Here is a 10539-nt window from a genome sequence, read left to right as displayed (position 1 = left end):
CTCTCTCCTCCTGCATGAAATTTCTGTTGGCAGAAAATGGATTTTCTGAGTTTGCTGCTTCTTTTTTTATTGGCAGTGACTGTGAGCAGAGCCCAGGTGCAGCAGGAGCCGTCGGCAGAGACCAGCGAGGGCACCGACATCAACATCACCTGCTCACACCCCAACATCCAGGTTGGAGATTCCATTTATTGGTACCGTCAGCTCCCGGGCCGAGGACCCACATTCCTCGTCAGCGCCTTCAAAGACTCCAAGGAGATGCCGGACGCGGCGGGGCGGCTGTGGGTGTCGGCAGACCGCCGCTCCAGCGCCCTGTGGCTCGCCCAGCCCAGGCTCGGGGACGTGGCGTTGTATTACTGCGCCGTGGACCCACGGGGAGAGGAGCCGGGGCTGCGGCCGGGCACGAACCGCGGCAGACGGGGCAGGGGCGGGGACGGGGCGGTGGCACAGTCTCGTGCGGGCCCGCAGGGGGCGCTGCGTCCAGGGCCGCCAAACTCCATCCTGACCAGGGCGCACCTCCCTGAGTTCTCGAGAGAAATGAGCACGGCACTCATAGCAGCGATTGACTGAGGTCAAACAGATTTATGTTTGAGGTAGGTAGAGTGGCAAAACTGACATCACAAGCTGTGTTGGGCAACCGAGAGACATCCACATACTTCTGTTCCTTCTCCTGCTCTCTGCTTCTTCCCCAGTGCAGTACGTATGAGAGCAGTAGAAACCCTGTCCCTGAGAGCCTGCAAGGTGGCTTGTTCCCATGGCCTCCCACACAGTCATAGCTTTTCCCATGAGTGCTGCAGAGGCTGTGTTCTCTCTTTGCAGGGTCTGTGGGGGTAGTTGTGGGCAGAAACACTGCAAGTCAAAGGCCAATAGCCACTTGTTCTCCCACTGCCAGGAATATCTTCTTCGGCTGTGAGGGACAGTGCCCAAGAGAGGAGCCTTCGCAGTGTGTGACAACTTCTCATTCTTCTGAGAATGGAGAAGTGTCTCCCTAAACACTCATCTTACACCCTTCAAGAGCAAAGACATTCTCCCTGGGAAGCTCTGGAGGCCACACACGGTGGGAAATAATATCAAAGGCTCGAACTAAGGTGTAGAAATCTTTAATGAATGTTGAAATAGGAAAATGAGATCACTCTGAGCACAGGCTCCACAGTACAGGATTCACCTGATTCCATGTTTGAGTTCAGGCAGGGCACGTGCCTTATTTTCTAGCAGAGAATGGACTGGTTCTGAGGAGACTCACATCTCAGAGGAACACAGGAAAAAAGCAAAAAAGAAAAGCTGGAGAAAAAATGGAGAAAGAGACAGGTAAGAGGGTTCAGGAATGGAAGCTTAGACATGAGCCAGGTTAACTGAAAGGCCAAGCTTGCCTCTTCCTGCCACTATTTCCTAGAGCAGCTGAGGATGGTCAACTGTTCTGAAAGCAGTGGCTTGAAGATTCCTTCTTGATCCATCAATATCTTCACGGTCACAGTTTCTGCAAGAATTTCTTCAGGACCATGGCCAGCGGCTTTAGCAGGGCGGGCACCTTCTGCCACAGTAGCCGCTGCCGAAGCCAGACAAGTTAAAGCCTCCCGAGGTGATGGGCACGCCCTCAGAGCTGAGGATGCTGCCAACAGCAGCGGAGGTGGACGAGCCCACAACAGTGTTCTGCGGGAAGGAGCTGAGGATGGGTCCGGGCAGGGTCACCACCACAGGAGAGGGCTCAATGACGATGGTGGAGTTCTGGCACTGCCTGACACAGGGCTCATTGCAGCTGCTGGCCAGAGGGGTGGGGCCGCAGGGCCGGCATGGCACACACTGGCTGTAGCAGGACATGTCTTGGGGCTGGCGATACACCTAGGAGAGAGGGACAGAAGGAAGTAGAACACAAGGGTATGTGAGGGACAGGCTGGATACCCTGCCATGGCAACTACTAGCCATCACAGAGAAGGCTGAGAAAAAAGGACACGTACCTATGTTTTACCAGGGCCCTACAAAGAGTAGTCTGGCCCAGGGAGATTCTCACAGACTGTATAAATCTAAAGCCATGTAAGCTGTGTCCCAAGCACTTTCTACGCAGACCTTATCCCCTGTACGATCTCCCATAGCAAGGAACTCCGCTGTTGTATGAGACAACAACTGAGGCAAAATCTCACTTTGCAAGAGGAGGAGAGAGTGCTTCACACTTACCTGGTTCCCAACGAGAATGAGGCAAGAGAAGTGGATGAGAGAGCTGGGAATTGAGCTGCCTTTTATACTGGTCCTTCATTGCTGCAGGCCTGCAGGCACCATTGATATAGGCACTAATTTTCTGACAAGCTGACCTTGAATGCATGCCATTCCTTCTCATTGTATGGGCTGTGTTTTGGTTTCCTGCAGTGCTACCTTTTCATTTCCAGATTTATGCCTTGCCCATTCTGAAATGAAGGATCTTTGAAGTGCTGCAATGAAAGGCCCAAAGATTTGTAGGTCAGGATTGCAGTGCTGAGGCAGATGATTTGGCTCAAGTGCTGGTTGGGTCCAGAGCATGCAAGTGACATCAGCCTGGTTCACTGCAGTGCGGCTGTTGGAAGTACCACCCTCAGGAAGGAGCTCCAGAAAACATCAGCTGGATGCCCAAGGTTTCCTGTATATGATGATGTGGCTTGTGCTTCATCCTTCTCTGCCTCCTCAGCTCACTCTGATGTCCACTTGTTTTGGCTTTTCCGTGTGTGTGGGTTTTGTGCTGAAATTTAACCCTATCGCATGTAACACTGCCCTCAGAAAAGAGCTTATGACAGTCACAGAATCATAGAATAGTTTCTCTTGGAAGGGATCTGAAAGATCATGTAGTTCCATGCACCTCCAAAAGCAGGGATACTTTCCACTGCATCAGATGTCTAGGAGTCCCATCCAGCCTGGCCCTGAACACTTCCCAGGATGGGGCATCCACAACTTCTCTGGTAAACTGTTCCAGTGCCTAACCATCCTCATAGTAAAGAACTTCTTCCTAATATCTCTTCTAATTCTACTGTTTTTACTTGAACGCCATTAGACCTTGTCCTATCATTGCAATCAGTCGGAAAGTATCCCTCCCTATCTCCCTTGTGAGCATTCTCTGTGTACTGGAATGCCACTCCAAAGTCTCACCAGAACCTTCTCCTCTCCAGGCAAAATAACGACAGTTCTCTCATAGCATAAGTTCTCCAGCTGTCTGATTACCTTCATGGCCCATATCTGGATTCACACCAACAGGTCAGTGTCTTTCTTATGTGGGGGGATGCACAGCTGAATATAGTATTCATTGTGAGGTCTCACAAGAGCAGAGTAGAGGGGGAAAATCACATCCATTGTTCTCCTCATCACATTTCTTTTGATGTTCTCTCATACTTGCTGTGGGGGCACTCAATCCAAAGAGACGTGCACAAGCTTGAAGGATGAGTTCGTATGAACTTAATGAGGTTCAACAAGGACATGTGCAAGGTGTTTGCACTCGTGCTGCAGAAACCCCTGATATCTATACAGACTGAGTGAAGAACTCCTTGAGAGCAGCCCTGCCAAGAAGGACACTGGGACACTGGTAGATGAAAATCTTGACATGAGCCAGCAGTGTGCACTTGCAGCCCACAAGGCCAAAAATATCCAGGGCTGGATCAAAGGAAGGGTGCCCAGCAGAGCAAGGAAGGTGATTGTTGGCCCCACCCGAAGTATTGTATCCAGACCTGCATCCCCAGATACACCCTTTCACTCAGTGGCTGGTGAAGTACTGGAACAGACAGCCCAGATATTTTGTGGGTGCCCTTATCAGTGGAGACATTCAAGGCTAGGTTGGATGGGGCCCTGGGCAACTTGTTCTTGTGCCTGATTTAGCAGTTGTCATCCCTGCCCTCAGCATGGCATTTGAAACTACATGACCTTTGAGGTCCCTTCCAACCCAAGAAATTCAATGATTCCATGATTTCATAGTCACTGCAGCCAAGACTGTCTTTGACCTTCACAGTTCCAACAAAACCCTCCCTGCTGGTGAGGAAGTGTCCCCCATGAAGATGTTTTCTTTCACATGACACAGCAAGGTAAGGACTGATGGTTTTATGTTATAGAGTAACTAAGGATTTCTTCCTTAGCTTTTAGAGAATGTGCCTGAAAGATGAATCTCTTCAGCGTGTCCCACCTTCCAATGCCTAGAGGATTGATGGAGTGACCTCAGCTAATTCCCACCAAAGCAATAGTATTCTCATAAGGCTGTGTCTATTCAGTTGTAAAGGTCATATGGGGAAACACTCAAGAGTGCAGCAAAGCAGAAGCCTCTAGTGTGAGAGGTAGCAGGAAAAGACAAGACACTGTTACCCTTTAAACAGCAGGGTTTCTACGGGCATCCATCTACGAGGCACAAAACTGGAGAGAGGCAAGTAGGTCAGTCCACACTGTTTGTAGGCACATCTAAAAGAAATCTTTGAGGGAAAAGAAGACTGTAAGGAAAACCGAGAGTAAGAGTGAGTGGAAGAGAGTAATGGCAGACATTGGCCATGTTGTCAGAGAAGCCAGGGTAGACACTTCCTCTCGTGTACAACCATCCAACCCATTGCTTCTCCACTGAGCAGGCCATCTATCACGTCCACGTTCCTCCATCTCTCCAGAGAATGAAAATCCCCCTTCATGTACTCACCTTATCCCCCGCCAACAAAGATTGCCCCACAGAGGGAGAACAGTCAGCAGATCCCCCAGGAATGCTTTTGAGGTCTTCAGGTCTACAAGGACAGAAGACGGGAAGAGAGAAGAGTGCGTAGAAGACAGGGAAATGAGGCTTTAGTCATGTTTTCAGAGAGCCCAAGCTGCCCTCCTTTAGAAGAGAGCACTAGTCACTCAGCCTTTCTGACATCAATGACCGGGATCTCAGTCCTCAGTTCAGCATCATCTTCTGGGTTCTGAGGGGACCTGTCCAGGGCTCTCATCAGTGGCTTTAGCACAGTGGGGAACTGTCTGCTGCAATAGCATCTGTAAATGCCGAATAGCTCACAGCACTTGGAGCTGATGAGCATTCCATCACTGCTGAGGATGCTGCCAGTGGCAGCAGAGGTGGAAGATCTCACAGTGTTGTTCTGAGGGAGGAGCTGCAGATAGGGGTGACAGGACCACTATCATAGGAGGAGGCACAGTGATGACAGTGCAGTTCTGGTACTGCATCATTGCAGCTTTTGACCAGCAGGGCCAGGTCACCAGGCCAGCATGGCAGGCACTGAGCATGGCAGGCACTGGTTAAGCAGGACATGGATCAGGGCAGAATTTGTACCTGGCAGAGACAGCAGGGAGAAAGCAGAGGACAAGGACATTTAAGGAGCAGTCCATCACCCTCCCATGAGCACACCAATGAACCAACTTGGTTGGCTGGTAGAATGACAGATTCACAGAACTGTAGGGGTTGGAAGGGACATCTGGACATCATCTAGTCCAGCTGCCATGCTAAAGCAGGTTCCCTAGATCAGGTCAAACAGGAAAGCATCCAGATGGGTTTTGAATATCTCCAGAGAAGGGGATTCCAAAACCTCTCTGCACAGCTTGTTCCTGTGCTCTGCTCTGTCATGCTAGAAGTAAACAAGTTCTTTCCCATGTTCGGATGGAGTTTCCTGTGTACAAGTCTGTGCCTGTTCCCACCTGTCCTGTCCCTGGGCACCACCAAAAAGAGCGTGGCCTCATCCTCTTCACACTTTCCCATTAAAAATTTATAAGCATTGATAAGATCTCCTCTTAGTCTTTTCAAGTCCCATGACTCAGCCTTTGCTCCTAAGGAAAATGTTTGTGGCCCTATAAAATTGCAAAAAGAGGAAAAATGTTCCCATCGCTTTATCCAGAGATTATATGAAAAGACTGGCCAGATGCAACAAGGCTGCTGTTTCTCTCTCAGTGGAATGTCCATCTCAGCCAAGCCCCACACAGGCATGCTCAGAAAAGGATGTGGGAGAAGGGCTTCAGGCTCACATGGTTACCGAGAAGAAATAGGTGACAGATGTTGATTAGAGGGTCAAGGAATTGGGCTGCCTTTTGTGGTGACCCTGCACTGTCCCAGGCCCAAACATAGGCTGCATGGATGTGGCAGTTTTTGAAGGTGCTTGTGATGAATGGAAAACAGCCAATAATGTGAGCTGTGTGGCTGCTTCCCCTAATGCTGCTTGTTCATTTCCTGGCTTATGCCACATACATTCCCTCATGGAGGCTTCTTCTGAGTGCTGGGATTGAGAGGCCCCAGCACTTCTGGGCCAGGAATGAGTCAGTGACGGCAGAGGACTCAGCTCAAGTACTAAGGTGGATCCACCTCGGGCAAGTGATGCTGGCCTGGGGCTATCCCACATGCACATTTGCCATGTCTTCCTTTTTTTCTCCATCCCAACTCGCTCCAGTGGTCTCATGTGTTTGGATGCCAAGGCAGGTGGGCTGGACTGCTGGGTTTCAATTCTCGTCCTCATCCCACTGCCCTCTGGAGAAACTGCGTGACCTCCTTGGGCTCCTCTCACTGGGCTGTCCCTACACATCTACAGACTGTGCTACTAGCTCATCGAGAGCCTTATCACTGCAGCCTTGCTCTGCCAGAAGGATCCCCAGTGTCTCCTCAGTCAGCTCTCCATGACCTCCACCCCTGCCTCTCCAGCTGCGTGTGTACTCGAGCATGGGTGATGAGTGCAAACAAATATGTACATGAAGTGTGCATGAGCTTTTGTTTCTGTGTGTGCATTTTTTGCACATGCATTTGTGAGCGCATTGATTTAACAGTATCTGTATGCAGACACAGGTATGTTTGTGTGTATGCACACATGGTATGTGCTAGTGCACATGTGCACAGAACTAGACTGACCCTGTGCACAGGTCCAGCAGGTACCAAGGCCTATAATGTTCCATTTGTACGCTGGTGTCAGATGCTGGTTTAACCTGGGCGCCTCAAAGTCTGAAAAGGTGTAGGGAAGGCTGGCCTGTTTGCTTTTAACTGATTAGTGCCTGCAGCCTAGATCTTGTCTTTCTCTGAATCCTCCCAGCAGATTCCAACACCCAGTTGTTTACATCAGGCCATCCCGTCTCCTGGCTCAGGTGGAAAGAAGTGTCTATGGGAATCTGCTGGCTCCTTTGGGATGAAGTAGTCCTTATTTTCGGAGGGCTGTTTGTCAGAGGATGCAGCAACTGGCAGAGAAGGGAATACCTAGAGACCAGTAGGAGGGATGTAGTGACACTGTGTCTGAAGACAGTGGCTTCAACAAAAACAACCATGACCCTGGAAATCTTAGAGCCATGGCAAAGGAGAGCAGGACATCAGTGTTCAAATCGATCCTTTTGGGCTCAAGCAGACCACGCCAGTTGACACATGGTCCTGTTTTCATTATCTTTTCCACGTCTCTCCTAATCTTGATGGGAACCTTTGTCTCTGTGGGAAGTGAAAGGCACCTCACCACTCCTGTGTATATCTTCCCCAGCAAGTTCATAGTCTAGGACATCAAGTACACTGTTGCTCCCAAAACTCTGGAGAATTTCTGTGTCATCAGGAGAAACATTTGTGTTTCCAGGTGAGAGGCACAGTCATCTGAGTATCACTGAATGTCTAGTTCTCTCAGTGTTGCCCTTTGATTGACACACACAATATGTTGCATTACAGCAGGCATATCGTTGTCTATTTCTCCTGTGATGCTGGGTCTATTCTTACCCAGGCCTTTGGCACAGGAATTTGATGGTTCCTGTCCTTACTGTCCAAGGTGCTCAGCTTTCCATAGTGGTTCCTGACATCAGCATCATCTTCAGAGTTCTTCCTGCTCCTTTCACACCTTTCACTCAACAGAAGGCATTCTCCACTTCTGCTTCCATCTCACCACAGTTCCCATCTTTTGAGGAGATGTCTTGAAATAGATACAAGACAATGCGTTGCAACTGAAAGAGAACTGAAGAGACTTATGATTTCGTTTTTCATTAAGCTTGTGTAGACAAAGGAGATGTAGTCAATGATTCTTCTCTGTATGTCTGTTCTACCGGAGTTTATCCTATGATTCACAGATGACAAGATGATCTGTGGACACTGTGGTTTTCTAGTAAGAAAAGGACCCAGGAGTGGCCTGGCTGACAGTGTGAGAAGGTCTGAGAAAGGGAATTCAGGGAACTACTGGCCAATCATACTCCATTCACTCCTTCCCCAGGTATGTGTTTTGGAGCAGATGTCTTTAAACGCCATTACTAGACATCCGAAAGAGAGCGAGGTGGTTCCGAGCAGCCCCGGGGCGGAGCTGGCAGCGGCTGCGGGGAGGAGGTGCTGCGAGCAGGGCAGAGCCGGGGCTGACGGGGGCAGCGCGGCGCGGGCGGCGGAGCGGCGGGATGCGGCAGTGCCGGGCCGCGGGGCTGGCGGGGCTGGCCGCGGTGCTCGTGGGTGCGCAGGGCTGCCGCCGGCGGGGCCGCACTGTGGGGGCTGCGGGGGGCCGGAGACGTTCTCACTTCTGACCTTCCGGCTTCCTTCCGACTTCGTACACCTCTCTCCTTCCCGCTGCCTCCAGATAGCTCAGCCCACTGTTCACTCCTGTCTGCCCTTTCTCCATGCATTATTCCACTTGATCAAAATTCCTTCCCCTCAGTGCTGCTTGACATATGGCTTTTTGCCCTCATTCCTTTCTCCACCTGGCTTGGAACCTCCTTCTAAATATCTCAGCTCTTTTTTTGCCCTAGACAACCAGTCAGTAAGACTTTCCCTCTTCTCAAAAAGCGCTCCTCTCCTCTATTAATTAGTTTTCTTCTCCTCTCTCCTCTGCATGAAATTTCTGCTGGAGCAAAGGGATTTTCTGAATGTGCTTTTTGTTCTCTTATTGTCAGTGGCTGTGAGCAGAGCCCAGGTGCAGCAGGAGCCATCGGCAGAGACCAGCGAGGGCACTGACGTCAACATCACCTGCTCACACCTCAACATACAGGCTGGAGATTACATCCATTGGTACCGACAGCTCCCAGGCCGAGGCCCCGCATTCCTTGTCACTACTTTTAAAGGCTCCAAGGAGGTGGTGGACCCGGCGGGGCGGCTGTGGGTGTCGGCAGACCGCCGCTCCAGCGCCCTGTGTCTCGATCGGCCCCAGTTCAGGGACGCGGCGGTGTATTACTGCGCCGTGAACCCACGCAGGGGGGAGCTGGGGCTGCGGCCGGGCACGAACCGCAGTGGGCGGACGGGTGGGGCGGGCGGGGCGGGGGCACCGTCCCGTCCGGGGCCGCAGGGGGCGCTGCCGCTCCTCCCGCCGGGGCCGAGGCCCCGCCTCCCGAGCTGACGTTGCTGACCCGGAACACGTCCCTCGCACTGCTCGGCATACTCCGGTGTAAGGCTTTCCAGCTGCACGACTTTGTGAGCAGGGCGTATCGAGTTCACAGACACCTTCAAGTGGTCCCCACTCTGGATCTGTTTTGAGGCTACAAGATTGAGTGACAGCATTCATCTTCCGGCGGTGAGGTCTGATTTCAGCAGAAGCCACTGGAAGCTGTGTTGCCTGTGAGGGCTACTGGCTCATGAAGGCTGTGGATCAAGTCCCTTCTCAGTTCAAAGAGAATTATAAGTAAAAGGGAAAGCAATAAACAAAGCACAGAATGACCCCAATCTGTAAGCAAAAGGGGAGATGAGGGAGACCAGAACTCTTCAGGCCCTCACTGATGTGCCATCAGGTAACTACAGATGTTAGATTAGAAGTGAGTCAGCCTGAGCTTTGTGAGTGACAAGATGAAAACGAAGATTTGGGATGCTCCAGAGGGGCCTGTGAGATCTATGCAGAATTTTAAAGGCGTGCTTAGGGGAAGGCTCAAAGGTGTGGGAGAAGTGGCAATAGGGAGGAGAAAGGGGATGAATTCAGAGGGGGAAGGAGAAAAAATTACCATCAGTACACCTGCTAGGATGAGCCCTGTGCCTGACCACCACAACCAATCTTGTCTTCTTCTAAAGTCTTGACTTGTCTGTGAGACACTGAAACTGTGCTCTCTTTCTCATGTGGGAGTGCCCTCAGGTCTAGGCCAGTAGATGCAGAGACTGGTGTGCAGGAGACATCTGCGTGCCAGCGACCAGGAAAACATCCACAACACATCAGGATTAAACCAGTGACTGAGAGGAAAGAGTTTTAAAGTCCAGGAAAGAGGTGGGTAAGGAAGTCCAGGGCCTGCATATGAAGGTTAAGCAGGCTGAGATCCCCTGGTAATATCTGAGGGATCACCACAAGTGTAGGGATGTGTGTGAGAGGAGTGGGTGACTGCACGCATCTGTTGATGAGTGTACAGCAGGCTGGTGTAGCCTGGGCAAAAGAGGAGACCCACCTGCTGGGTAAGAGAAGCCAGGCTCCAGGCAGGGGTATTCGTGCTGAGAGTCCGTGCTAACACTGATGGGATGTGTGATTGTGGGAGTACTTGTGAAACTAGTGGGTGAAGGTGTGTGCTTCCCCTGGGGAACTGCTATCCTGATTAGCCAGAGAGGAGGAACAGGACTTGGCTCAGTGCTTAAGGTCTATAAGAGAAATGGTGGTGTTATAGGGGGGTGTTGCTAATGGCAGTGAGTGCCCTGCCTGAGGCAGTCTGTGTGGGCAGCTGTGTCCTGTGTGG

The 10539-nt window shown here is 51.1% G+C and overlaps 1 protein-coding gene and 2 gene segments (V, D, J or C); 2 read left to right on the top strand and 1 right to left on the bottom strand.

Annotated features, from left to right (window-relative positions):
- The first annotated feature begins 6 nt into the window (after positions 1-6).
- On the top strand, positions 7-598 carry LOC110391470. The segment is given in 1 exon segment: positions 7-598. A coding segment is annotated over 1 exon segment (531 nt).
- An 897-nt stretch (positions 599-1495) lies between these two features.
- On the bottom strand, positions 1496-3593 carry LOC110391471 (feather keratin Cos1-1/Cos1-3/Cos2-1-like). Its single transcript, XM_021383360.1, has one exon. The coding sequence runs from the start codon at positions 1813-1815 to the stop codon at positions 1510-1512; it is 306 nt and encodes a 101-aa protein (XP_021239035.1). The 5' UTR covers positions 1816-3593; the 3' UTR covers positions 1496-1509.
- A 4617-nt stretch (positions 3594-8210) lies between these two features.
- On the top strand, positions 8211-9134 carry LOC110391463 (the record flags this gene model as incomplete). The annotated part of the segment is given in 2 exon segments: positions 8211-8353; positions 8791-9134. Coding segments are annotated over 2 exon segments (396 nt in total), but the record flags the coding sequence as incomplete, so codon positions are not given.
- Positions 9135-10539: the final 1405 nt, after the last annotated feature.

The sequence above is a fragment of the Numida meleagris genome, unplaced genomic scaffold (genome assembly GCF_002078875.1).
Source record: "Numida meleagris isolate 19003 breed g44 Domestic line unplaced genomic scaffold, NumMel1.0 unplaced_Scaffold376, whole genome shotgun sequence".
Taxonomy (NCBI): Eukaryota; Metazoa; Chordata; class Aves; order Galliformes; family Numididae; genus Numida; species Numida meleagris.
This window is presented reverse-complemented; position numbering and strand designations above follow the sequence as displayed.

Excerpts from the sequence above, each read along its gene's own strand:
- LOC110391471 (XM_021383360.1), bottom strand. The coding sequence starts at position 1,815 with ATGTCCTGCTACAGCCAGTGTGTGCCATGCCGGCCCTGCGGCCCCACC.